This window comes from Podarcis erhardii (assembly GCF_964252035.2).
Source record: "Podarcis erhardii genome assembly, chromosome: 7".
NCBI lineage: Eukaryota > Metazoa > Chordata > Lepidosauria > Squamata > Lacertidae > Podarcis > Podarcis erhardii.
In genome coordinates, this window is record NC_138511.1 from 77,933,173 (window position 1) to 77,959,692 (window position 26,520).

Sequence of the window (26,520 nt, forward strand, 5' to 3'; positions counted from 1 at the left end):
GTGTTAATTTCTCTGTGGGGGCTGTTTACCACACGCACTCGTATCAGGATAATACAGGTTCCCTTGCTGTCTTTGAGATAACCATACTTGCTGCTGCCAACAAAAATCCAGTTAAGGGTTTATCCACCAGGTCTTTGCGTGTCAAGGTCCCCAAGCCACCCCCCAAAGAAATCACAATTCACACAGAATTTTTGTTTAAGGTTTTTGGCATAATTTTGGCCACAACTTTATTAAAATACAAAATGTGAGTGGTTGCTTAGGCATTGGTCAGGGACAGAACTGACTTCCGCAACCCTGCAAAAGCCAGTAAGGGAAAACATTTGGGGAGAAAATGGAGCTGGGCACCAGACCCTGAACTCTCCCTGCATGCTCCCAGGGACTTGCGCAGCCCAAGCCCCACGCCAGGGATTTGGACGAAAGCATGGCAAGCCCCTGGATTCCTTTAACAGAATTCCCTTGCAGCAGTAGCATTGGAGGGGCAGGCACAGCCAATTCTTTACCCCTCCACCAACCCATTTTTTAACCAATGCCTAACCGCAACCTTACAAGTTGTGACGATTTGCTACGCAGTAGGCAAAAACCAAATGGCACCAGCCAATCAGCCAAATGGACAAAATTCCTACCAGGCCCCTGCCCCAAAAGCAGACGGCCCCATGACAGGCATAGCAAGGTCAAACACAAAAGCCCTAAATTAGGGAGGATGGGCGGGTGATCCGGTACACGCAGCGAAAGAGGGTGTCCTGCTAGACCCCACCACAACATGTGCTCTCCATGAAGGAGAACACGCTTTGTTGTTATTCATATACAGATTCAGTAAGGCTAGCTCTGGAGTGCTGGTGATATGCTGATGGGTTGTTTTATCCAAATCATCATCACCTGGTCTCAAAACATTGTCCCCTTGGGGAATATCCACTAGATGTGCCAGTAATGACCCCGTCTCTGCAACCAAGCCAGGACAATAGTGAGCTATGTTGTAAATGTTAGTGAGGTAAGATGCCATTTTTGCATCATTTCCAGTTTCATATCTTTAATGCAGTATTTCATATATTTAATGCCGTTCCATATCTTTAATAATGGTATTCATGTTCAATTTCAGTTCCTTAATCTGTTTCCCACATAATGTTTCAATCCCCCAAATTTGTCCAAATCAGTTAGATCTTTCCACTTTTAATGCACAAGAGCTTAATGTTTCATCTAGCAGGTGGGGGCAACTGCTGATTTCTTTGTTTATGCTTCATATTTAGGGTAAATTTGGTCCAAGCAGTAAAGTGGAAATAAATAGATCCTAATCAAATTTAGTTTTCCAAGTGATTCCTGGGGTGCCAGGATAAAGAGAAACCTGCAATTTTTCAAAGGCCCCCCCTCCAGCGCATTATAACAACTTTATAGCACTTTTTTTATAAACTTTATAAACTTTATAGTGCACTTTATAGCACTTTATAAGATGGTGATGGTGTAACTCTATTAACACACACACACACACACACACACAATTTCCTGACAAGTATTACCTGATCACTGAGACCAGCCTAGAAAGAAGCAGCAGCTGTCAGCTGCATTCGTTTTAAAGGCCTTTGCCAAATGTTAATCTAACGTTTCCAATGAACTTGAGGTTTTGAAACACTTATACAAGAACTGTGTATCTGGAGCTGCCCTCCCCTCACCAGGAAATTGCCACATGTGCTGCTCTGGATCTGATTGAGTATGGGGAGGGCATTTTAGCAAGGCAAGACGGCTAGAACCAGCACCAACCTCAGCTGTAACTTCAATACCTTGAGCTGTCCTTTCCTTCCAGATTGTAAGCCTGAGGTCCTGCTGCTGTTTGGATTTTTGTAAACTGCTCTTATTTTTTGCTAAAGGGTGGAGTAGAAATACCACAAATAATTAAACCCTATGTAGTCTGTAACGCACAATGCACAGTCAGTGCAACCCACCAGTTGGGTTGCACAAGTTAAGTAGCTCTGTTGGCTAGAGCGTGGTGATGATAATGCCAAAGTCACAGGTTTGACCCCCGTATGGGACAGCTGCATGTTTCTGCATTACAGGGGGTTAGGCTAAATAATAATAATAATAATAATAATAATAATAATAATAATAATAATAATTTATTATTTATACCCCGCCCATCTGGCTGGGCCTCCCCAGGCACTCTGGGTGGCTTCCATAGAAACCAAAAATACAGTAAAATATCACACGTTAAAACTTCCCTGAACAGGGCTGCCTTAAGATGCCTTCTGAATGTCAGGTAGTTGTTTATCGCTTTGACATCTGCTGGAAGGGCGTTCCACAGGGCGGGCGCCACTACCAAGAAGGCCCTCTGCCTGGTTCCCTGTAGCTTTGCTTCTCACAATGAGGGAACCGCCAGAAGGCCCTCGGCGCTGGACCTCAGCGTCCGGGCAGAATGATGGGGGTGGAGACGCTCCTTCAGGTATACTGGACCGAGGCCGTTTAGGGCTTTAAAGGTCAGCACCAACACTTTGAATTGTGCTCAGAAACGTACTGGGAGCCAATGTAGGTCTTTCAAGACCGGTGTTATATGGTCTCGGCGGCCGCCCCCAGTCACCAGTCTAGCTGCCGCATTCTGGATTAGTTGTAGTTTCCGAGTCACCTTCAAAGGTAGCCCCACGTAGAGTGCATTGCAGTAGTCCAAGCGGGAGGTAACCAGAGCATGCACCACTCTGGCGAGACAGTCCGCAGGCAGATAGGGTCTCAGCCTACATACCAGATGGAGCTGGTAAACAGCTGCCCTGGACACAGATTTGACCTGTCCCTCCATGGACAGCTGTGAGTCCAAAATGACTCCCAGGCTGCGCACCTGGTCCTTCAGGGGCACAGTTACCCCATTCAGGACCAGGGAATCCTCCACACCTGCCCGCCTCCTGTCCCCCAAAAACAGTACTTCTGTCTTGTCAGGATTCAACCTCAATCTGTTAGCCGCCATCCATCCTCCAACCGCCTCCAGACACTCACACAGGACCTTCACCACCTTCACTGGTTCTGATTTAAAAGAGAGGTAGAGCTGGGTATCATCCGCATACTGATGAACACCCAGCCCAAACCTCAAGATGATCTCTCCCAGCGGCTGCATGTAAATGTTGAAAAGCATGGGGGAGAGGACAGAACCCTGAGGCACCCCACAAGTGAGAGCCCCCACCACCACTTTCTGAACACGGCCCAGGAGGAAGGAGCGGAACCACTGTATGACAGTGCCCCCAGCTCCCAGCCCCTCAAGACGGTCCAGAAGGATGTTATGGTCGATGGTATCAAACGCCGCTGAGAGATCCAGCAGAACTAGGAAACAGCTCTCACCTTTGTCCCTAGCCCGCCGGAGATCATCAACCAGTGCAACCAAGACAGTTTCAGTCCCATGATGAATCCCGACTGGAAGGGATCCAAATGGTCCGCTTCTTCCAGGCGTGCCTGGAGTTGTTCGGCAACCACTCGCTCAATCACCTTGCCCAAGAATGGAAGATTTGAGACTGGGCGATAGTTGGCCATCGTGGCCGCATCTAAAGATGGTTTTTTAAGAAGTGGTTTAATAACCGCCTCTTTCAGCGTGTCTGGGAAGGCTCCCTCACGGAGGGAAGCATTCACCACCCCATGAAGCCCATCGCCCAGTCCTTCCCGGCTAGCTTTTATAAGCCAGGATGGGCAAGGATCCAGGAGACAGGTGGTTGGTTTCACTCGTCCAAGCAGCCTGTCCACATCCTCGGAGGTAACAGATTGGAATTGATCCCACTCAACTTGACTAGACAGAACTCTAGCACTCTCCTGCCCCGGCACTGCTCCCACGGTGGAGTCTACTTCTTCCCGAATCTGAGCAATTTTATCTGCAAAAAACTTTGCAAAATCATTGCAGGAGAACATGTGGCCCGTACTGGGCCCTGATGTTGCAGGTGGTTCCGCTAAATTGTGAACCACCTGAAAAAGTCTCCTGCTGCTGTTTTCTGCAGATGCAATAGAGGCGGTGAAGAAATTCTTCTTCGCCGTCGCTATCGCCACTTGGTAGGCTCGACGTTGAGCTCTAACCTGTGTCCGGTCAGATTCGGAATGAGTTATCCGCCACCGGCGCTCTAGCCGTCTCAACGATTGTTTCATTGCCCTCAGATCTGTGGAAAACCACGGGGCTGTCCGGGCTCCATACAATCGGAGAGGGCGCTTCGGAGCCAAACTGTCAATAGCCCTGGTTAACTCCACATTCCAGCGGGCCACCAGGGAATCAGCTGAAAGGCCATCAACATGGGATAAAGCATCCCCTACCACTCTCTGGAAACCATTTGGATCCGTTAAGTGGCGGGGGCGGACCATCCGAATTGGTCCCACCTCCCTGCAGAGGGGATGGGTCGCAGAGAAGTCCAGTTGCACCAGGAAGTGATCTGACCATGGCACTTCTTTCGTTTCGCTTTTACTTAGTGTCAGATCACCAACATCCATAGAGGTAAACACCAGGTCCAAGGCATGTCCGCGGCTATGGGTTGGGCCAGACCTATTCAGGGACAGCCCCATGGAGGCCATGCTTTCCACAAAGTCCCGAGCGGCCCCTTGTAAGGTTGTGTCGGCATGGATGTTAAAATCCCCTAGGACGACCAAGCTAGGTGTCTCCAGGAGAACATCCACCACGACCTGAAGCAGCTCGGGCAGGGAATCCTTGGTGCAGCGGGGAGGTCGGTACACCAAAAGGAATCCTGTACTGCCTCTATTGCCCAACTTCCAGAACATGCACTCGGAAAACTGGGTCTTCCCAATAGGACGCCTGGTGCAAACTAATGACTTCCTAAAAATCACTGCAACCCCCCCTCCCCGCCCACATGACCTGGGTTGCTGTGCGTAAGAGAAACCTGGTGGACAAGCAGCGGCAAGGACAGGCCCATCTGCTTCATCCAACCAAGTCTCTGTTACACATGCCAGGTCAAGTCTTCCATCCATGATCAAGTCATGGATGGCAGTGGTCTTATGAATCATTGACCTGGCAATGCACAGCAGCACCTTCAGGTCATGTGGGTATCCCTTGCTGATTCTAGTATCCATCCGATCAGGACCAGACCCAGAGGCAGGAATAGTCCTCAGACATCAACTAAACTTGCCCCCTCTGTAATGACATGGTCTGGTCTTAGCGTAACTCCTCCTCCTACCCGTGATCACTGAGATCGGTTGTCCCAGTGCATCCCCCCTGTGGAACAAAATGGCTGGGGCCCACTCCCCGGCAGCCCTGACCCCTCCCCCTAAGAACAAAATAACACCTTAAACAAACAAACAAAACCAATAAAAAAATACAAACAAAAAAATGTAAAAATTACAAAAACATCAAAATAAAATAAAAAATTCCCCAAGCCCAACCAAACATCCATCCCACCCCCACCCCCCCACATACAAAAAATCTAAAAGAAATTTTTAAAAAACATTTTAAAAACACTCTGTGCCCCCCCCCGGCAGTAACAACAACTGTCCTAGTGAGACCTGTCAGGCCCCACCCTGGGCCAGATGGTAAGTGGCAAGAGCAGGGCCCCCAGGCACTCACTCAGGGGAGTCCTCCCGGGCAGCAGGCAGCAGTCCTTGTGAGGCTTCAGGCCCTGCCCCAGGCCAGATATTAAGTGGCGAGAGCAGGGCCCTCAGGCACTCACTCAGGGGAGTCTTCCTGGGCAGCAGGCAGCACGCAGTCCCTGTGAGGCTTCAGGCCCCGCCCCAGGCCAGATGGTAAGTGGCAAGAGCAGGGCCCTCAGGCACGCACTCAGGGGAGTCTTCCTGGGCAGCAGGCAGCAAGCAGTCCTTGTGAGGCTTCAGGCCCCGCCCCAGGCCAGATGGTAAATGGCAAGAGCAGGGCCCTCGAGCACTCACTCAGGGGAGTCTTCCTGGGCAGCCTCAGGGTCCCTTCCAACTCCACCAATTCTGTGATTCCAGCATCCTTGCCAGCTGCCTAGACAAGCAGTTCCCTGTAGGCAGCAAAACGCAGAGGGTTTGTAGAGAGCCTCTGCTGAGCTGGCTTCCAGGGCTGGTGAGCTCATTTCAGTTCATTTTGTTACAAGTTGTCCAGGCACGGCACTTGCAGCAATGAAATCTCAGCCTCTTATGTCCCCTCTCATAGCAGTTCCTATTACAGTGGTACCTCAGGTTACATACGCTTCAGGTTACAGACTCTGCTAACCCAGAAATAGTGCTTCAGGTTAAGAACTTTGCTTCAGGATGAGAACAGAAATCGGGCTTTGGTGGCGCGGCAGCAGCAGGAGGCCCCATTAGCTAAAGTGGTGCTTCAGGTTATGAACAGTTTCAGCTTAAGTACGGATCTCCGGAACGAATTAAGTACTTAACCTGAGGTACCACTGTATTGGTATTAGTATTAGTATTAGCATTAGCATTAATATTATTCCCACACTTGGAGATGTAAGAGGCCCACTTTGCACTTTACATTTAAAGCAGCATACTACCGTTTTAATCAGTCATGGCTCCCCCCAAATAATGCAGTTTGTTAAGGGTGCCAAGAGCTAGGAGATCCCAATCCCTCACAGAGCTACAATTCTCACAGTTCCCTAGGAAGACAGATTGGCTGTTAATCCATTCTGAGAATTCTAACTGTAAAAGCAGAATAATAATAAATAATAATAATAAATTTTATTTATACCCCGCCCTCCACAGCCAAGACCGGGCTCAGGGCGGCTAACACCAGGTATAAAACAATTGATTAAAATACAACTCAAAAACAAGATTAAAGTACAACATTAAAATGCAGCCTCATTTCAGTAGAAACGGAAATCAAAAACTTTTTGTGGATGGAAACGTCAAATCTTCACTAAGGCCAACTATCCAGACTGGTCCTATGTGGGCCAGAAAAAATACCAGTATTTTTGTATGCCACAACTGCTGCTGGTATTTTGTTAGCTAAAAAGTGGAAAACCCAAGAATAACCAACAAGAATGGCAGATGAAGCTGATGGAATTTTCAGAGCTAGCCGACCAACCGGAAGAGTCTGCGACCAGGAGGAGGAGGAGTATCAGGAAGAGTGGAATAAATTTAATGATTATTTAGTTAAATTTGTTAAGTTAAACTAACTGAAAATAGCTTGCAGATACTTAATGGTCTTAGGATTTTATTTATGTTAAGTGATGAATTAATTTGTTTAATTCCATAAGGTGAAGATCTAAGGATGTTAATGTTTAAGTTAAATTTCATAAAAATTGGGATTTGGAAAACCGTTAAAAGGACATGCAATGAAATTCAACCAAGGGGAGGCGAGGAAGTCACTTAACAAAGTTAATAACTGTAATTTTCAATAAGGCTATAATTTATGTTTGTTTGTCTTGTGTGTTCATTTATAATATTGTGAAAACTAATAAAAATTTTGAAAAAAAAAGAAAAAAGCCAGGGAAGTCCCCAAATAGGAGTTCCATCACAGAAGGAGAAAGGAAAAAGGAAAGAGGGGGAGGGGATCAAGTTGATTCCAAGCCAAAGAACAGGTGGAACTACTCTTGTCTTACAGGCCCTGCGGAAAGAAATCAGATCCTGCAGGGCCCTGGTCTTGTGAGACAGAGCATTCCACCAGACCAGAATAATGGTTTCCTAACAACTCTCAGACCTACAAGAATCCCAGTATTCTTTGGGGGAAGCCATGACAGTTTAAAGCAGTACTACGGAGCCAGTGTAGTGGTTAGCATGTGGGACTAGGTTGTGGGAGACCAGGGTTCAAATCCCCCACTTGGTCACAAAGCTCACTTGGATGGCTTTAGGCCAACCACTGCCTCTCAGGCTAACCTACCTCACAGGGTGGTTGTTGGGATTAAATGAGGAGGGGGAGAACCACATCTGCCACCTTGAGCTCCTTGGAGAAAAAAAGGTGCTTTATAAATGAAATAAATAGATGGATGGATAGAGCATATAGTGCAGATTAGGTAACACACGTGGTCATGGCTCATGATGGGGCCTGTTGTGATAATATTGGTACTGTCACCTGAATGTGAAAAGAACCTTGGAGGCTCTCTTCCACTCATGCACTTCTTGCACCTCTGTGTCTTCTTAGTATTATTATTAATTAAATTTGTATGCTACCCTTCATCCGAAAATCCCAGGGCGGTTTGCAACAGACACCCTGTGGAATCACCCCAGGCCCATTTCCCTCCCTCCATATAGGCCCCGGTTGGTAGAGCTTCAAGGATGCCTTTAATGGGCCTGTACCAGGGCCGGCCCACCCATGAGGCAACGTGTGGCTCCCCTCTTGTTCTTGATCTTCACTAGCTCCTCCTTCTCCGCAGGGCGGCATTTTTGTAGTTCGCCTCAGGCACCAAAATGCCTTGGGCCGGCCCTGGTCAGGACAGTGCCTATGAAGTTCAGGCCCATCTCCCAGAATCCTTTGGGGGAAGAAGCCATAACTGTTTAAACTGGTATTCTAGATCTCTAAATGTGGGGCGTCTGCATAGCCTCAGGGGCTGCCTGCCACAGATAATTCATTCGTTCATTCTTCTTAATTTCATAAAAGCATATACTGCTCGGTTGTAAAAGATCTCAAAGCGGTTTGCGAAAAGAAGGCCCTGTCCTATGCGGCCGCTGCCGTCACTGTGATTTTGAGGGTGGTGGGACAAGCAGTAGGGCTTGTTCCTCCTTGCCAAGGGTGTCAATAGGCAAGGAGGAAGCCTTTCAGGTATTTGGGGCCTGAGCTGATTAGGACTTTAAGCGCATGAGATGAGCACCTTGAAATGGGCCCAGAAACAGACTGGCAAGCAGTGCAGATGTTTTACAATGAGCCTTGCAAAGTCTAATGGGGAGACTTCATTAGACCCATGGGCCAGAAGTTCCCCTACCTTGCTCATTCCTATTCTTGGGGCAAAGATAGATAAATTCCTATCTCCAGTCCATCTCATCTTGCACATTTCTGTATTTCCCCCCTAAGCTTGCATTTCTGCCTGCAATTAAAATAACAACAAGCCCGGCCTAGATGTGCTTGAAAACACAGAGCATAATGTCCATGTACTATGAGGGTAGTCCAAGGACTGTCTTGAATTGTCATACCCTCCAAGTGTCCCTATTTTCCAGGGACGTCCTGGATTTAGAGAAGCTGCCCCAGTTTCTGTTTTGATCCCGGAATGCCCCCCTTTTCTTTAGGATGTCCCTATTTTCACTGGTGAAATGTTGGAGGGTATAGAAACGTCCGTTTTGTTTTTTTAAGAACTAGTGATGGAGGAGAACTTTGCTTTTTTAAAAGGCAAACAAACTTAATTCACACCTCTTTCACTAATACCTCAGTCAGAATGTATACTTCGGTTTTCCAGTTCTAATGAGTTTTGTGATAGTTTGCAACTCGAAAAATGCACCAAAATGTATATTTCCTGATATATGTTCAGAATTGCAAATACTGACATAAAATACACATTTAATTGCAAATTTTCTTTAAAAAACAAAACAAAACCAACAGCAACAGCAACTCATATATTAATGGGGTTGAAAATGGACTTCTGAATGCACACTTGATATGGGTCACATTGAAAATGACCCTTAAATCAGTTCGAAAAGCCAGCCCTTGATTCTATTTTAACTAGTGAAATGCTGTGCACATAATATACAAATCATTCTTAAGCACAGCACCAAAAACAATGCTCCCACTTGGTTTTAGTTACTGATATTAGAAACTATAAATAAAAACTGTATTTTAAATGAGGTAAATTCCAAAGGTTCAACAACTGTTTATTTGTTGTGTTTTCAAACACAGCAAATGTTTCAATTCCATCTGAAAAGGATTGCTGAAATCAGGCAGTATTTAGGGTAACCTAATGTGGAACTCTGTCCACGTATAAACTTCATTTGACAATGGCAACAATTTGCAGCACATTGTGCTAAAATATGGAACGTTTAACACTTTCAGCCAGGTACTGAAAATAATAAGAAGCTAACCAACAAAAATACAGTAATGTACAACTCAGCAATCAAATCTTCAGCAATGAGGGGGAAATAAAGCAGAGAACTGAATAATTTAAGGAGATGCAGGTGGGTCCTCTTTATTCACAATCTTCTGTGCAATGTATATTCTGGAAAATACATATATGGTCACACCTCAGTATCTTCTCATTTTAAGAGAATACTTGGCAGCAACTCTGATAAGTGTTTTTTTTCTTCTTTTCCTCCACTACTGTCCCGTTTCTCTTTTTTCTCTGCTTTCTCCTTATCATGTCTGGGCTCCTTTTTGCTAACAGAGCTTTTCTCCATCTTTTCAACTTTTACTGAGTCTCCCTTCTCTTTGCCTGAAGATTTTGATTTGCTTTTGTCCTTTTCCTTCTCATTGGAGTGAGGAGAATCAGAGGGATTTTCACTCTTACTATGTTTGGAAGAACCAGTTGTTCCATTTTCCTCTTTGCGACGTTTGGTTGAATCCTGAGGCACTTCCCGATCACTATTTGAATGATCCCTTTTTCGATCTTTCCTTTCCTTTTCATCTTTCTTCTCTCTCTCTCTGGAGCTTTCCCTTGACTTGTCCAAATCTTTCTTGTCCACTTCTCTCTCCTTACTCATGGGCAGTGTTGGAGTTGAGTGGTTAACGCAGTGCTTTGCTGAAGAGTCCTTGAGTTCGCTGAGGTTGTCCTTTACCGTTGAGGAATGTGATGGAATAGAATGGGTATCAACTTTGCGACGTTTTTGTTCCCTTTCACACTCTGATGCTTCTGATCGGGGAACAGGTGACTTCAAGGACCCAACTACTGGAGCCTTCTCTCTTCCTCCTCTAATGTTTTCCTTGGATTTCACATCCTTGGTTACTTCTCTCTCTCTGGACGGCTCCTTCTCTTTTTCCTTTTCTGCAGCTGACTTTGACTCAGCATTGGTCACAATGATCTTGGATTTTTCATCCTTTGACAACTTCTCTTCTCTCTTGTTCTTTTCCTTCTCTTTATCAGACTTAGGTGTCTTTTCCTTGCTATCTCTTGCTTTGTCTTCTTTGTTCACCCTTTCTTCCTTTGGTTTATCTTTCCCATCCTTCCCAAGTGTTTTGGCCTCAGGAGTGGCAGCTGGAGTTTTCTCTTTTTTCTCCTTCTCTTTTTCCTTCCCGCATTTCTCTTTCTCTTCTTTTATAACTTTGCTGTTGAAAGCATTGCTACCATTGCTTGTGGTCAGCTTTGGTGTTGCACTGGCAGCCTTATTAATCACTTTAACAGCACCCTGAGATTTCTCCTTTAATAATTTCTCAGTCTCCTCAGCTGCGCTTTCTTCCAGTTTAGCTGCATTTACTGTGAGTGAAGAAGTAAGCCCAGCTCCTCCGGGCCCATTTTGCACCGTTGTAGGTACTGCATTCTTGGTGGGTGGGTCCTTGTGGTGGAAATCATTTTCAGGGATCATGCAATGTTTTCTACTTTTCAACTGTCCAGAATAGCCCATCGCTAATGCATATAGATCAGGCCTCTTCTCTTTCTCCTCTTGGCAGATCTTATGGACTCTTCTCTCCAAAGCCTGGCCCAAGTTCAAAACTTTGGGGTACCATGGCAGGATTTTGATCAGCACTATCAGGATATTTCTGATGTGTGCATATTCACCGGTTTCCAGGCAGTGTACAGATGCCTTGGTTAACTTATAATGCCACTTGTGTACCACATGCCGAAAATTTTCATAATCTAACTGGTCAGCTTTGTTCCCACCATCAAAACCAGTTGCCCGTAATATGGTGAGAAAGCCGGGATAGTTGCCACACACCTTTTCATATATGGCTCTATCACTATGCCACCGAGTTACAGTAGCAAGCATGCAGCAGAGAAACCTGCCATATCGACTAGCTTCATTTTCAGTACAGCTGGCTACAGTATAGATTATATCAGAGAATACTCTGTCATAGCAAAGAAGTGTTGAAAAGTTTGGTGTTTTCTGTTGATGCACCAGTTCCACAAAGCGAGCGCAGTAAACAGCATCAATGGCAGAAAAGATACACCGAGGAAATATACACAACTGCAGAAATTTTGTTATAGTCTCATTTTTGGTGGACTTTGCAAGAAGCCAATTATCCTTTTCCAGCTTTAGTCTCTGCAGCACTCTTTGCACGTGCTCTAACTGTTTCTTTTCCTCTTCAAGAAGCTTGTCCTGAAGAACTGTACAGCGCTCTTTTTCTTTTTTCTTTTTGTTCAGAGGCATTTCCGGGTTGTCATCAATAGCTTTCATCTGGACTTTGAGTTTGTTGACTTCCCGTTCGTAGCTGCTATGTGGCACAGAAAGGTCATACATTGTCAGTGACCAGAACGTAGCATAGAACTGTGGACTGATATCATCCCAGACCTTTGGAATGTGCAAGGAGATCACCGAGTCATGAACAGGGGCCATCACAAGCTCACACGCTGTAATGTATTTGTGAACTTTCTGCTGCTGTTTGTTCCCTTTCTCAGCCTTTTTCAATTCATCATATTTTGATGAAATGTGATGTGCATACATAGGCCGTAAGAGGAAAAATGCAGCATCATGAGGAGTGTGGAACTCATTACAGAGAATATCAATAGAAGGCACTCGGTTAATATAATCATCTGTGCTTAAATTGGATGCCAAAAATCCACCAAATTGTACCAGAGTATCATGGCACTGATCATAGAGCTTTCCCACCAGCTTCAAATGTTTCTCCCCTCCTTCTTGAAATATCACTCCATTTCTCTGTTGAGCCATGAGAAGGCACAGTGGAAGGGCAAGATCGTGGTCCAAAAGTGCATCTTTTAATCTCTGAGAAGATTTCTTAGTGTTTCTGATCTGCCCAAAATATCCACCCTCTGCTTTCAGCTGCTCTCCCCCAGTCATGGCCTCTAGCTGGTCCATTGTCATCTCTTCAGTGATTTCTATTCCAGCCATTTTTTGTACCACCTCTTTCAAAATAAGCAGGTCAAAGCTTTTCCCAGCCTTTAGCTGGTTTGCCACATACTGAAGTAGACCAGCTAGTTCTATAGGGTATTTTCGAAAAACAGCACCAGAGAAGCTAGCTAAACTTTGAAGCCAACTGGAGATTGTGGTGTCATCATGTTTCATCCTCTCCTTCTCAGGATTAGCCAGTGCTTCAATTATGCAATATGCCAAGACGTCATAGTTCAATGAAGTGAGGTATTTCAATGAGTCAACAACTGGGGTGATTAAATTATCATACTTCTGTATCTGAGACAAAATATAATCAAATAAAATGGTTGGGTTGCTGTGGCTCAGTTTTCCTATTTGTCTTCCAGATGGCTTTACGTTTTCCTTGGTTAAACGCTTCATAATATGTTTGGCTCGGTCAATTGTCTGAGCTTTAACTCTCACCAGTAGTGGGTGACTATTGTATGTTTCATTCTTCCACTGTCCATAGAGGCGATACCGATACTGGTATGGAAATGTTTTAAACATCCCCCAGAGTTCCTCAGACATGCATGCATTACAATCCATCAAAGAAAGAGAAGGAAGCAAAACCTGGTCGGTAATACTCAGCAAACAGCTGAATAATAAGTCCATTTTCTCTTTATTCTTTTGCTTGCCTGCATCTGCTTGGTGCTCTTTCATAAATGCTTTTCCAAGACGCACTACTTTTGCAAACAATATGGGGTCATGAGAGAGATGGGGGCCAAGGTAACAAAGCATGTTGATCACTTCCTTGCTTAAATCTTCAAAACTTTCTACTTGCTTGGGTGCTCTCTTGTTTTGCAAAGGAAAAATTGGTGTCCCTTTGGCACCTTTGGGTACTCCAACTCTTCGGTAGAGAGGTTCAATCATCACATGAAGAAGGTGACAAAGAGCAACAGCAATAGGTTTGTGTGAAGTTGCATAAAATGGAGGCATCTGGTCCATAATGTTTTGTGCATGTTGCCAGTCACCAATTTTTAACATTGCTTCTAATAAGCCCAGTTTCTGGTTATCAGGTGGTTTTTCTGTTTTCTCCTCTTCCTTTTCCTTATCTTTCTCTTCAGTCTTTTCAGAAGATAATACAACAACTGTAAGCTTCCTCACAATTAGTTTGGCTTCTCCAATTTCTCGTTTATGTTCTTCAATAATAGTGTTGTCTGCTGGAAGGAGATGTACATAAAGGTCTTCCAAATCTATCAGATTGCTTTGCAAAAGTACTGCAGCAACTCTATACAAAGAAACAGGTGTCTCTCCATTTGGCTCCTGATAACACTTGAATTTGAATCCAAGGATATGGCAGAGTGTTTGAGGTTCACACATGTACATGTAAGATTCTATCAAAGGTACAAAGAATTCATCATACTCTGGCCTGCATTCATAGACTTCTAAAACAATATCCAACACTCTATTGGGATCAAGGTTGAAACACCCTATTAAAGATTTGATATTTTCTAAGATCAGCTCACTAGTGATATTGCCAGATAAATCTTGGCCCAGTTCAGCAATCAGTTTTGCATAACCTTCATTCTCTTCTCTTAATAAATTGAATTTCTGTTGCTTATAGAAAAGTTTTGTCTTGATTTTCACAGATTTCTGATTAAACTGCTGAGACTGCTTGATCAGCCCTAATGATTCTAATGTTTCTGGGTCCAGACGTTCTTTTAGTATAGTATCTGAAACCAAGTACAAACATGCTGACACCAACTGCATGAACTGATCCCTCTTGCTTTTTTCTTCTAAGCAACTAGTTTCAATATCCAAAATGCAAAAGACATCTGCCAGGACGGAGGGCATGTCTTCCCGCAATTCTATTACATCCTTCAAAACACTGGATGCTTGGTCATGCTTTAGGTATCCCTTGACAACATGGGATGCAAGCTCATATAAAGCCTGCTGGATACCTCTGAAAGTGACATTTTCAGACAGATTACGACAATGCTGCAAGAATTCGGTCTTGCCCGATTTGTCCCAGTTCTTGATCCATTCGGCAGGGAGAGCCGCCGCCCTGGATGGCACCGCCGAGGCCGCTGCTCCCGCCGCCATTTTCGTGGTGTGGCGCCGAAAGCCGGAGGTCAGAGGGGACGAGCATGACGGGAAAGTGGGCGGCGAAGGAGGAGGAGGAGGACGGGGACGGGGAGGAGGGAGAGGCGGCTTTCGAAGGCGGGAGAACCGGGGCTCCCTCTGCGACATGGCGCGGACTAGAAGCAGGGGCAGCGCGGGGCTCCCCCGGGAGGAACGGCACCAAAGCGGAGGCCTACTCTCGAGGAAGACTCCAGCCGCTTTGCAGGGAACTGAAGGCGAGCTCACAACCCCTTCCAAGCCCTTTAAGCTGTGGCAACAGCCAGCCACCCGCCTTGAGTTTGTAGCGGGGGAGGGGGGGGGGGTGAATACTGCAAGAGACCTGTGGGTGCTGGGAGAAAGAGGGCGTGCCAAAGTTTGCGGGGTCCCCACTTAGAAGCCCCCCCAAAACACGCGCGCGCACCTGCAGCTGGCTTTAGCCTCCCTCCTTGCTGAAAGCAGTCCTGCAGCTGCTGCTGCTTTCGTGATTCTGGTTTCTTCTTCCTCTCCCGTATTTCTGCTTCTTCCAACCATCTGCAAAAGGGGGGAAAGGCTGCAGCTTAGCGGCGAAGCACACGCATTGCACGCAAACCGTATCAGATTTAGATAGGTAGCCGTGTTGGTCTGCCATGGTCAAAACAAAATAAAAAAAATTCCTTCCAGTAGCACCTTAAAGACCAACTGAGTTAGTTCTAGGTATGAGCTTTCGTGTGCATGCACACTTCTTCAGATACACTGAAACAGAAGTCACCGGACTTCTGTTTCAGTGTATCTGAAGAAGTGTGCATGCACACGAAAGCTCATACCTAGAACTAACTCAGTTGGTCTTTAAGGTGCTACTGGAAGGAATTTTTTTTATTTTGTTTCGTATCAGATTTAATCCCCGGCGTCCTGGGAATGGCTTCCTTTCTGCAAAGCTGGAGGGCCGCTGCCGGTCAGTGCTGACAATACTCAGCTCGATGGAGCAATGGTCCGATGCTTGGTGTGATGGAGTTTCCAGAGTGATTAAGCCAGCATTACTGGCGAGGTTTCCAGAGTCTCACTTCCGTGCCCTGAGGAGCGACAACCAGGAAAGCCCCAAAAGGTTGTGGGCTGTTAAAAAGGGGTTGATGCTGGCAGTTCCAAACCTTGCAGAAACTGATTTCTTTTTTTAAATAGGCTATCTTGAAACTGTGCCGTTTTTCCATCCTGCAAAGAAAATGCTACACTGTTTATTTCAATGACATATCAATATCTGATGCCAGTATTGTATTGTTGGCCTTTGTCTGTCTCAGGAGGCGATGGAGAGCACCTTTGTGGGTGAGGTCAAGCTGTTGGAAGGTTGCAGCTGATTTCTCTGAATGTTTTTGCACTTGTGTGCATTGCTGTTTTAGTGTGGTTGACACCAGGCGGGCATCTCCACGGCACTGTTTTGGCACCAGCTTAGTTTAAAATGTTTTTTATATTATAATAATACATAATTTATTATTCATACCCCGCCCATCTGGCTGGATTTCCCAAGCCACTCTGGGCGGCTTCTTTCAACAAAGTATTAAAATACAGTGGTCTGTTAAACATTAAAAGCTGTTAAACATTCAAAGCTTCCATAAACAGGGCTGCATTCAGATTCTTCTAAAAGTCTGGTAGTTGTTCTTCTCTTTGACATCTGGTGGAAGGGTGTTCCACAGGGCAGGTGCCAGGACCGAGAAGGCCCTCTGCCTGGTTCTCTGTAACTTGGCATCTCGCAGGGAGGGAACCGCCAGAAGGCCCTCGGCGGTGGACCTCAGTGTCCGGGCAGAACGATGTGGGTGGAGACACTCCTTCAGGTATACTGGACTGAGGCCATTTAGGGCCCTGGTTGGTGGGGCTTCAAGGATGCCTTTTATGGGCCTGTACCAGGGCCAGCCCGCCCATGAGGCAACGTGTGGCATCAGCCTCCGGTGGCAGGATTAACGGGGACAGCAGATCCTGAAGCAGATCTTGCTCCCCTCTTGTTTCTGACTTTGACTAGCTCCTCCTTCACTGCAGGGCGTAGGGTGGCATTTTTGTAGTTCGCCTCAAGCACAAAAATGCCTTGGACTGGCCCTGGTCAGGACAATGCCTATGAAGTTCAGGCCCATCTCCCAGAATCCTTTGGGGGAAGAAGCCATAACTGTTTAAACCGGTATTCTAGATCTCTAAATGCGGGGCATCGGTGTGGCCTCAGTGGCTGCCTGCCACAGAGAATTCATTCGTTCGTTCTTCTTATTAATTTCATAAAGGCATATACTGCTCGGTTGTAAAAGATCTCAAAGCGGTTTGTGAAAAGAAGGCCCGCCGCTCCTGTGCGGCTGCCACTGTGCTTTTGAGGGTGGTGGGACAAGCAGTAGGGCTTGTTCCCCCTTGCCAAGGGCATCAATAGGGAAGGAGGAAGCCTTTCAGGTATTTGGGGCCTGAGCTGATTAAGACTTTAAGCGCATGAGCACCTTGAAATGGGCCCAGAAACAGACTGGCAAGCAGTGCAGATGTTTTAAAATGAGCTTTGCAAAGTCTAATGGGGAGACTTCATTAGACCCATGGGGCAGAAGCTCCTCTACCTTGCTGTAAGGAGACTGCTTTAACTCATTCCTATTCTTGGGGCAAAGATAGATAAATTCCTATCTCCAGTCCATCTCGGCTTGCACATCTCTGTATTTCCCCCCTAAGCTTGCATTTGTGTCTGCAATTAAAACAACAACCAGCCTGACCTAGATTTGCTTGAAAATACAGCGCATAATGTACATTTGCTATAAGGGTAGTCCAAGGACTGTCTTGAATTGTCCATACCCTCCAAGTGTCCCTATTTTCCAGGGACATCCCGAATTTAGAGAAGCCGCCCCAGTTTCTGATTCCATCCTGGAATGTCCCACTTTTCTTTAGGATGTCCCAGGTGGTGCTGTGGGTTAAACCACAGAGCCTAGGACTTGTCGATCAGAAGGTCGGCTGTTCAAATCCCTACAACGGGGTGAGCTCCCGTTGCTCGGTCCCTTCTCCTACCAACCTAGCATTTTGAAAGCACGTCAAAGTGCAAGTAGATAAATAGGTACCGCACTGGCGGGAAGGTAAACGGTGTTTCTTTTCTTTTTTAAAAAATATTTTATTTAGGGTTTTCTTGTTTTACAGTGTGAGTGTAATGCCTCGTATTTTTTTTTTCTCCATGTAACATTTTTACAAATCCGTTTCATTTGTTGAGGCATTAGGGGGAGAAGAAGAAAAAAAAAAGGGGGTGGAGGGAGGGGAGATGGATGGGGGTGGGGTCAGGTAGCGGTGTTTCTATTATGCTTAATGTATGTAGAGTTTGGTGTCAGCGTGCTTGTGTTGTTCACTTGTGTTCCTTTGGTGGTGAGAGAGGTTGGGGTTGGCCTAGGGTGTGATTGTTTGTTTGTGATTGGCTGTGGTGATCTTTGTTTTCGTGTGTGAGTGAGGTGGGTGGGTGTTTTGGATCAGGTTAGCCATATTGATTTGTATGCTGTTGGTGGATTATTGTCATTGTCCTGTTGGGCTGTGTATGTGATAAAGGGGAGCCATACCGGGGTGAAGGTGTCTTCTTCTGTTTGTCCCCGTGTCAGTTTCAGTTTATTAGTTAATTTTTCTAGTAGGGCTGTTTCCCATACTATTTGGTACCATTGGTCCATGCTTACTCCTGACAGGTCTCTCCAGTGTCTGGTTATGGTGTTTCTGGCTGCTGAAAGAAGGTGGGTTATGAGTTCTTTGTGGTGTAAATGGGCATTGTTGTCTTGGAAGATGTTTAGTAGGGCCAATTCTGGGGTGAAGTCTAAAACTTGCTTAGTTATTTTACATATTTCTTGTATGGCTGTTGTCCAGAATAGTTGGATTTTGGGACACTCCCACCACATGTGGAGGTATGTGCCTGTGGAGGTGCACCCTCTCCAGCATTTTGGTGAGGTTCCTGGGTGTATTAGCGCTAGTTTCCTTGGTGTTAGGTACCACCTGTAGGTGAGTTTCAGTGTGAGTTCTTTTCTTTTCGTTGATATGGATTTAAAGGGGGGTTTAGACCACATTCTGGTCCATTGAGTGGGGTTAATCTCATAGCCTATGTCATTCTCCCATTGTTTTTTGATTGCATCTAGGGGATTTGCGGGATTTTGGAGTAGTATTTTGTATATTGCGGATACCGTTCCTTTACCGTTTCCCTTTGTTGTTAGGAGGAGGTTTTCAAAGGTTGTCAGGGGCCTAGTTGCTGCCGATTTTACTGTTGGGTTGTTTAAGAGGGCATGTAGTTGGTGTTGTGTTAACCAGGGCATTTGGGTGTCTTCTAGTTTGTCTTGTATTTCTTGTGTTGACAAGGGTTTGTTACTTTTATAAAAGTCTATTAGGCGATATAAGCCTTTGGTTCGCCAGGTTTTTATCTGGAGGTTTTGTGCTGAATGGTGGAATAATGGGTGGTACGCCAGGGGGATTAGTGGGGATGGGGTTGGGGATAGTTTGCCTATTTGTGTTTTCCATGCTTTGAGCATGGTCTGTGTGTACCTGTTAAGTGTTGTGGGAATTTTCTTTAGTTTGTTTGGGAGGAGTGGGTATGTTGTGGTGCAGGTATTTTCAATTGTGTCCCTCTCTAGGTGTACCCATTGTTTTGTCTCATCTTCTAGTATATATGGGATTATATGGCGTATTTGGTTGGCAATGTAATATGCTTCTATGTTGGGGATTCCCCATCCTCCTTCTGAGGTGGGGAGGTGCAGGTATTTGGGGCTTATTCTTGGTTTTTTATGTGAGAAGATGAAAGAGTGTAGTTTTCTCTGCCAACTGCGGAGTTGGGTTGAGGGGATCCAGAATGGGAGGGTTTGGAATAGGTAGGTTAGTTTTGGGGGAGTGATCATTTTGATCATGGCTATTTTGCTGAGAGAGTGAAATTCATGTTATTTCATCTCTTTAGGTCTTTGTTAATTTGTTGTCACAGGGGCGTTTCTGTGTGCTGCTCTGGTTCGCCAGAAACGGCTTAGTCATGCTGGCCACATGACCCGGAAGCTGTACGCCGGCTCCCTCGGCCAATAAAGCGAGATGAGCGGCGCAACCCCAGAGTCGGTCATGACGACCTAATAGTCAGGGGTCCCTTTACCTTTACCTTTATTTTCACTGGTGAAATGTTGGAGGTTGTTGAGTTATCCAACACGCCTGCCTCCCCACTGTCTGATGGCAAACCTGTATAGGGAAAGTTTTTAAATGTTAAATGTTTTATTATGCTTTTATATATGTTGGAAGCTTCTCAGAGTGGTTGGGGCAACCCAGTAATAGGTGTGAGATATACATATTAAATATCATGGAATGGAATGTCCCTATTTTCATTGGAGAAATGTTTCATTAATACCTCAGTCAGAATGTATACTTCAGATTTTGCATTTCTTATGAGTTTTGTGATAGTTTTCAGCTCATAAAATGTACCAAAATGCATATTTCCTGATATGCTAGGCTCAGAATTGCAAATATTGAGATAAAATACACATTTAATTGCAAATTTTCATATATATATATTTTTAAAAACCCAACAGCAACTCATATATTAATGGGGTTGAACTGGACTTTTGAATCACTGAGAAGACCCTCAACTGAGTTGTTGCCCTCCAAACGTGTAAGAAAGTGGATCTTTCACTGATCTTATTCCTCAGGCTGGATTATAGGAAGGGAAGTGCTCATTCAGATATTTGATGTCCAAGTTATTGAATGTGATAAGGGTTAGGAGTTTCCACATCTTACACACACACACACACACACACACACACACACACACACACACAAAAACACACAAACACACATGTGGTAAACATTCTGCCAAGTGAGGCGAATTGTATCATCCCTCTGCTTCTGAAGATTACGAGCAAGTCTCTGTTTACGCCTCATCAAATGTATATATGCACACTGCGGGAAGTTGCCATTTGACCTGCAGACATTTCCCTTTGCAGGCTCTTGGTGCCAGAAAATTTGTTTCATCATAGAGAGTTTCTCCACTGCTTGTCCCCTGTGGCAGTCCCACCAGGATGCAGACTCTCCTGAGATCTTTCCTCTTCTTCGTACTTCTGACAAAGGGTAAGAAGTAGCTGGGAGCAAGTTGGAGATGGGCATGCAAGACGGAGTGTTTGTTGAGTGTTTGTTGTCGCAGAGTTGGAAGGAAAGAATTTAAAATCTCCTGAGTAGAGGCTCTTTAGAGTTTGTGTTTCCAAAAAATCTTGAAAGAAGGGTCACGGCTTGGTGGCAGAACACCTGCTTTGCATGCAGAATGTCTCAGAGTCAGTCCCTGGCATCCCCAAGTAGAGCTGGGAGGGAACTCATCCCGAGAGGGCTGCTGTCAGTCAGTGTAAACAATACTGAGCTAGAGAGGCCAAAGGTCTGGCCTGCTGATCCCCCTTCTAATTCCTGGCTCCAGCACAGATTCCATTCTTTGAATCATTGAGCTAGCTTTCTGGTGAGGCCCTCTAAGTATGGGTCATTAAGGTAACAAAAGAAGTGGCTCTGTGCCAGATAAAAAAATAGATGGCTCCCTCTCCCTCAACTCACTCGGAGTTAGAAAGACAAAGGCCAGATTTGAGAGTTGAGTTATGTGAGCTAGCGGCTGGAAGCCAGCAAGACTCTGCTTGAATCCAAGGCTGCAGCTAGACCCTTTTGGGGTGCTAATGCTGCAAACCCCTCCATTGCAGGCTCTGGTTGTATATATGTGTAAATAAACCATATATGGTGGTACCTTGGTTGTTGAACTTAATCCGTTCCAGGAGTCTGTTAGACTCCTGGAACTGTTCAAAAACCAAGGCGTGGCTTCCAATGGGCTGCAGGAGCTTCCTGCACTCAATTGGAAGCCGCAGAATCTGCATTGAACATTCGGCTTCCCAAAAATGTTTGCAAACTGGAATACTTCTAGGTTTGCGGTGTTCGGGAGTCAATTTGTTCGGGAACCGATTTGTTTGGGAGCCAAGCTGTTTGACAACCAAGGTACCACTGCATCATAAAGGCACCACAATCTCCGCTGTCCCTCATCCCAAAGGAAACACGAACCTTGGGGAAGAGCCAGGAACCTCTGGAATCTCACAATGTTTGGAGACTGGGATGGCAAGCAACCATGCAATGCTTAAAGGAGTCAAGAGGGTTGGCTCTATTTTATACCCCTACAAAAGGATTACTTTTCTTCCTTCCTCCAGGTAATTCTTTGGAGTGTGAAACTTGTACTGATGTTGGCACCAGCTGCATGGGCAGGATGAAGACCTGCGCTGAGGGCCAAGATACTTGCATTGTTGTGTTTCTTGAAAGTATTATAGGTAAGTGTAAAGGGACACACACACAATTAAACCCACCAAACCAGGAAAGGACCACACACACAAAGAGAGGAAAACACTGTCAGGGTGGAATGATAGAAAAAGGTTTATTTCAAGCTTAAGCAAGAAAGAGGCACAGAGAGTTAACACTCCAAGATTCTGTGCACCAAGCAAATGCAAGAAGCTCATTTTTATCTACAAAGTTTCACATGAACACTACATGTTATGAATATGCATAAGTTACTTGAGGGATCATCTGCACACGTGTACATTTTCAGTGGTTACAGAAGCATGGTCCTATATTCAATAAACAATGCCACAGCAGCGGGGAACTTTTCATCAAAGTTGTGTTCTCATACCCTCCAACTTTTCTCAGATGAAAACAGGGACGTCCTAAGGAAATGCGGGACATTCCAGGATCAAATCAGAAACCGGGACAGCTTCTGTAAATCCGGGACTGTCCCTGGGAAATAGGGACACTTGGAGGGTCTGCATTCTTTAGCTAATTCTACTATCCCATATAAATGTTGCATTCTCTACTGCCCACCTTATCAAGCTGTCTTGAATCACTAGAGTCCCCATTCCTCTGCTTTGTCCCAAGGCCCGTAGTTCTGCCAACAGATAGAGAAGCCTTGCGGCTTCCAGGGGTCTGAGAGGGGAGGTTAGGCTTGCAAAGAAGAGAAAAATATAATTTATTCACAAGGGAGAGAGGAGGGAGAAGAGAAAAACCTCAGTTTTTAAAAACGGGAGAGAAGGCCATTGTACCTTACCCCTATTCACATTGACCACTCTTAATATTGTGTGAAATAAGGTGGATGCTTTCATTGTGACTGAATTAACCTCTTTTTCTTCTCTTCTTCTGCAGATGGCAAGGTGCTTCAGACTGTAGTGAGAGGCTGTGCATCCTCTGAGAAGTGCAGTTATCCCCCAAAGCACATGACTATAGGGAAAGGGAAAAGCATAAGGACCAGCCTGAGCTGTTGCACTGGCAATGACTGTGCATTGATAGTCCCTCCACGCTGTAAGTGCATATGTTTTCTCTTCCCCCTGTCCTACCACCACTATTTCCTTTTCGTAGAATCATAGAATCTTAGAGTTGAAAGGGACCTGAGGGTCATCTAGTCCAACCCCCTACAGTTCAGGAATCTCAGCTAAAGCATCCATGACAGATGGCCATAGCTTGCAGGCTGGCGCTTTCAGCAACGCTGCATTCCGAAGGTTGCATCACATTGAGAGCCAGTGTGGCGCAGTGGTTAGAATGCTGGGCCAGGTCTTGATCCCCCGGTGACTCACCTCCCTGTCTCGCCCGAAGGCAAGCACTCCTCCTGCGAGTACTCAGGTCTCTCCTCTCACACCTCAGTCTCTGCAGCTTGGGAGATGTCGGTGGGTTACTAGACCCAGAGGCCACCTCAGCCTCTCCTCACCCAACTGGTAGTGGAGCAGCTGCAAGTGATTGCCCAGCTGAAGGCAATGAGGTAATCCCCTCATCTGGAGCCAGGGCAGACTCAGGCTCCTGAGTCGGCCCAGCTGGTGCTTGTTGCAGGGGAACCTGTGCAGACTGGGGTTCTTCAGAATTGGGCCCCAGACTTGGTTCAGCTGCCGCCTGAGGCAAAGGATCCGGTGCGGACTGAGACACCTCTGATTCCGAGTCTGAGCCCGGGTCCCAGGCCATCACAGGGTTGTGGGTTCAAGCCTCACATTGGGCAAAAGATTCCTGCATTGCAGGGGGTTGGACTGGATGATCCTCGCGGTCCCTTCCAACTCTATGAGTATGATCTTGGAGACCAAGGTTCAAATCCCTGCTCAGCCATGAAGCTCACTGGGTGCCCTTAGGCCAGTCACCATCTCCCAGCCTAGCCTACTTTACAGGGTGGTTGTGAGGATTAAATGAAGAGTGGGTGAACCACGCCACCTTGTGCTCGTGGGAAATGTATAGGAATTTAAGTAATATAATAATAATAATAATAATAATAATAATAATAATAATAATAATAAATAAATAAATAATTTCATTGCACTTGTTACTGGATTCATAAAATGATGACCATCATAAACCCGAGTAGAATTTATTCTCAGTGATTTGAGTCCTGGGGTGGGGTGTGTGTTCAAATTGGTTGTCTTCTGTAGCATCTCTGTTGCTTTCTTCTCCAATCCTTTGGACTGAGAATCTGCTCCACTCCCCCACCCCGTCCCTGCTTTCAGCGCAACGAATAAATCCGAAAGCCAATGGAAAGCAGTGTCCTTCCTGCTACTCTTGGTCTGGCACATGCAATGCAGATATGGTGAACTGTACTGGACCGGAGAGGTTCTGCTTTGATGTGCTCTCACGCTCAAAAGCCGCCGGTAAGATGCAGTGCTCCTTTTCAGTCCCAAACCCCCATGCATTTTGTAGCTGCACTGGTTTGGGATTGATGCGGCGCATGAAAGAAATGGGTGTTGCTGCCTTTCACAAAATATAAGGGGATGCTTCTACCAGAAAAGGGAGGTGATCACCCCACACTTGGGGAAAGGATCATGGCTCAGTGCATGAACATTTACTTTGGATGGCAAAGATCCCGGGTGAAATCCAAAGAACTACAGGCTAGTTTGGAGGGGCTGTTACCGGCAACTACAATTCCTTTCTAATCTGTGGGATATGATCCATGAGAGGCAGTCAAGTACAACATTCCTTGTAATGCTAGAGAAGACATGCGAGGGGATGTTTGGTTCAGCCAGTTGAAACTTCCTGTTCCTCCTGGCTGGAGCATCCTTCCTTTTGCATGTGACTAGAGGTGGGCGTGACCTAACCTGTCTAGGTAAGAAAAGGACGAGAAAAGCACACCTCCCTCTTTTTTACTTCTTCATTTGACCAGCTTCTAGCTAGGACCGCTCTGCTAGCTTTCAGCTAGCAGAAGCACTGGGATTATTCCCCCATATGGAGTAGATCCACATGTACATATTTGTAACTTAGTCTGCCTTCAGGAATCCAACTGTGATCTGATGTGAGTAAACGTCTTTTATTGCCTTTGAATAAGACTGTTGCATCTTTATTCTTTTAAGAGGGATTCAAGGGAACTTACCAGGAACGTACAATTCAGTCTGAGACAGATTGTATTGTATAATAGTGAGAGGCTCACACAAGCCTGCAACCAGCTATCTGCTGTGCATATAAAAAGGGGGAATGTAACTCTGCTACATAAAGGAACTTGCTAACGTAAGTTAGGAAAGATATTAATAAACAATATATCCTCTCCTGCCACCCTGAACATTCCCACATAATCAGCCCATCTCATCTTCCGTTTCCAGGTGGAGAATTCAGAGACATAATTATGAAAGGCTGCACTATCAAGTCTACCTGTGCTGCAATGAACAAAGGCATACCTCCCATTTTGGAAGAAAAAGATACTATCGTCGTAAATGCCAGGTGTACCCCAGATCCTTCTAGGGGATCTCGATCCTCTGGGCTCTACCTGCCAATCTTCTCTGGGCTCCTGTTCCTGAAGATCCCATGGTAAAAGGCACCTGTGAGGAACTTGCACCATCTCTGCATTCATTCCCTGCTCTGCTTAACACTTTTTCTTAATGAAGCTTAGCCTTCCAGGTAGAGGGCCTCTCCACGCATCTCTTTGCCCTGCCGCTTCCTCCCAGGGAAACCCAATATTCAGCAATGAATCAGAAGAAATTGGGTTTTCCCATGGATTGCTGTTTGTTCCGATTTAGCACCAAAGAGTTGGTTTTCCAAAGGAAAGCGGCAGTGCAAAGGTGAAATCGCTCAGACCCATGCCTAGAAAGTGCGGGGCAAGCAGAAAACCGCTACATCCAATGTGTTCCAGGCAAGTGTGGATGAGCCCAGTTTCCTTGTTTTCCTCAGTGAAAATAGCAACCAGGAATAAAGCAAATAAAACATGAATGCATGCTTTATTTTTGTTTTTGTTTTTGTTTTTTATCTGACTCTAAATTAGCATCTCTGCATTCATTTATGCTCCTCTTTTGTTCATTCACCACTTTCTCTGAATGCAGTTTGGCTCTCTCGATGGTTAAACACAGTATTTTTGGGATACCCACCCACCCACCCACACCAATTTATATAAATTGAGTTGCTAGTATTCATATAATAATAATAATAATTTGTTATTTGTACCCCGCCCATCTGGCTGGGTTTCCCCAGCCACTCTGGGCGGCTTCCATAAAAACCAGAGATACACTAAAATATCACAGATTAAAAACTTCCCTGAACAGGGCTGCCTTAAGATGTCTTCTGAATGTCAGGTAGTTATTTATCGCTTTGACATCTGATGGGAGGGCGTTCCACAAGGCGGGTGCCACTACCGAGAAGGCCCTCTGCCTGGTTCCCTGTAGCTTTGCTTCTCGTAATGAGGGAACCGCCAGAAGGCCCTCGGCGCTGGACCTCAGCGTC

The 26,520-nt window shown here is 45.6% G+C and overlaps 1 protein-coding gene and 1 pseudogene across 10 annotated transcripts in view; one reads left to right on the plus strand and one right to left on the minus strand.

Moving 5' to 3' along the window:
- The window catches only part of LOC309346026 (phospholipase A2 inhibitor NAI-like), a 28,438-nt gene extending 2,425 nt beyond the window's left edge, over nucleotides 1–26,013 (plus strand). Inside the window, exons 1-6 of one of the 9 annotated variants that reach the window (XM_081869658.1) lie at nucleotides 8,393–8,626; nucleotides 20,784–20,907; nucleotides 22,011–22,127; nucleotides 22,990–23,145; nucleotides 24,252–24,463; nucleotides 25,409–26,013. In XM_081869658.1, coding sequence (XP_081725784.1) covers nucleotides 20,859–20,907; nucleotides 22,011–22,127; nucleotides 22,990–23,145; nucleotides 24,252–24,463; nucleotides 25,409–25,618 — 744 coding nt within the window. In that variant the 5' untranslated portion in view covers nucleotides 8,393–8,626; nucleotides 20,784–20,858 and the 3' untranslated portion in view covers nucleotides 25,619–26,013. Of the gene's footprint in view, nucleotides 1–8,392; nucleotides 8,627–14,774; nucleotides 14,879–14,968; nucleotides 15,105–15,745; nucleotides 16,165–16,708; nucleotides 16,733–17,014; nucleotides 17,266–20,783; nucleotides 20,908–22,010; nucleotides 22,128–22,989; nucleotides 23,146–24,251; nucleotides 24,464–25,408 lie in introns of those variants that run through there. The other 8 variants (XM_081869656.1, XM_081869654.1, XM_081869661.1 and 5 more) reach the window with 8 other exon arrangements.
- Nucleotides 9,642–14,997, minus strand: LOC309345555 (THO complex subunit 2 pseudogene; annotated as a pseudogene). The gene has a single exon. The product of its transcript is annotated as a THO complex subunit 2 pseudogene (transcript).
- Nucleotides 26,014–26,520: the final 507 nt, after the last annotated feature.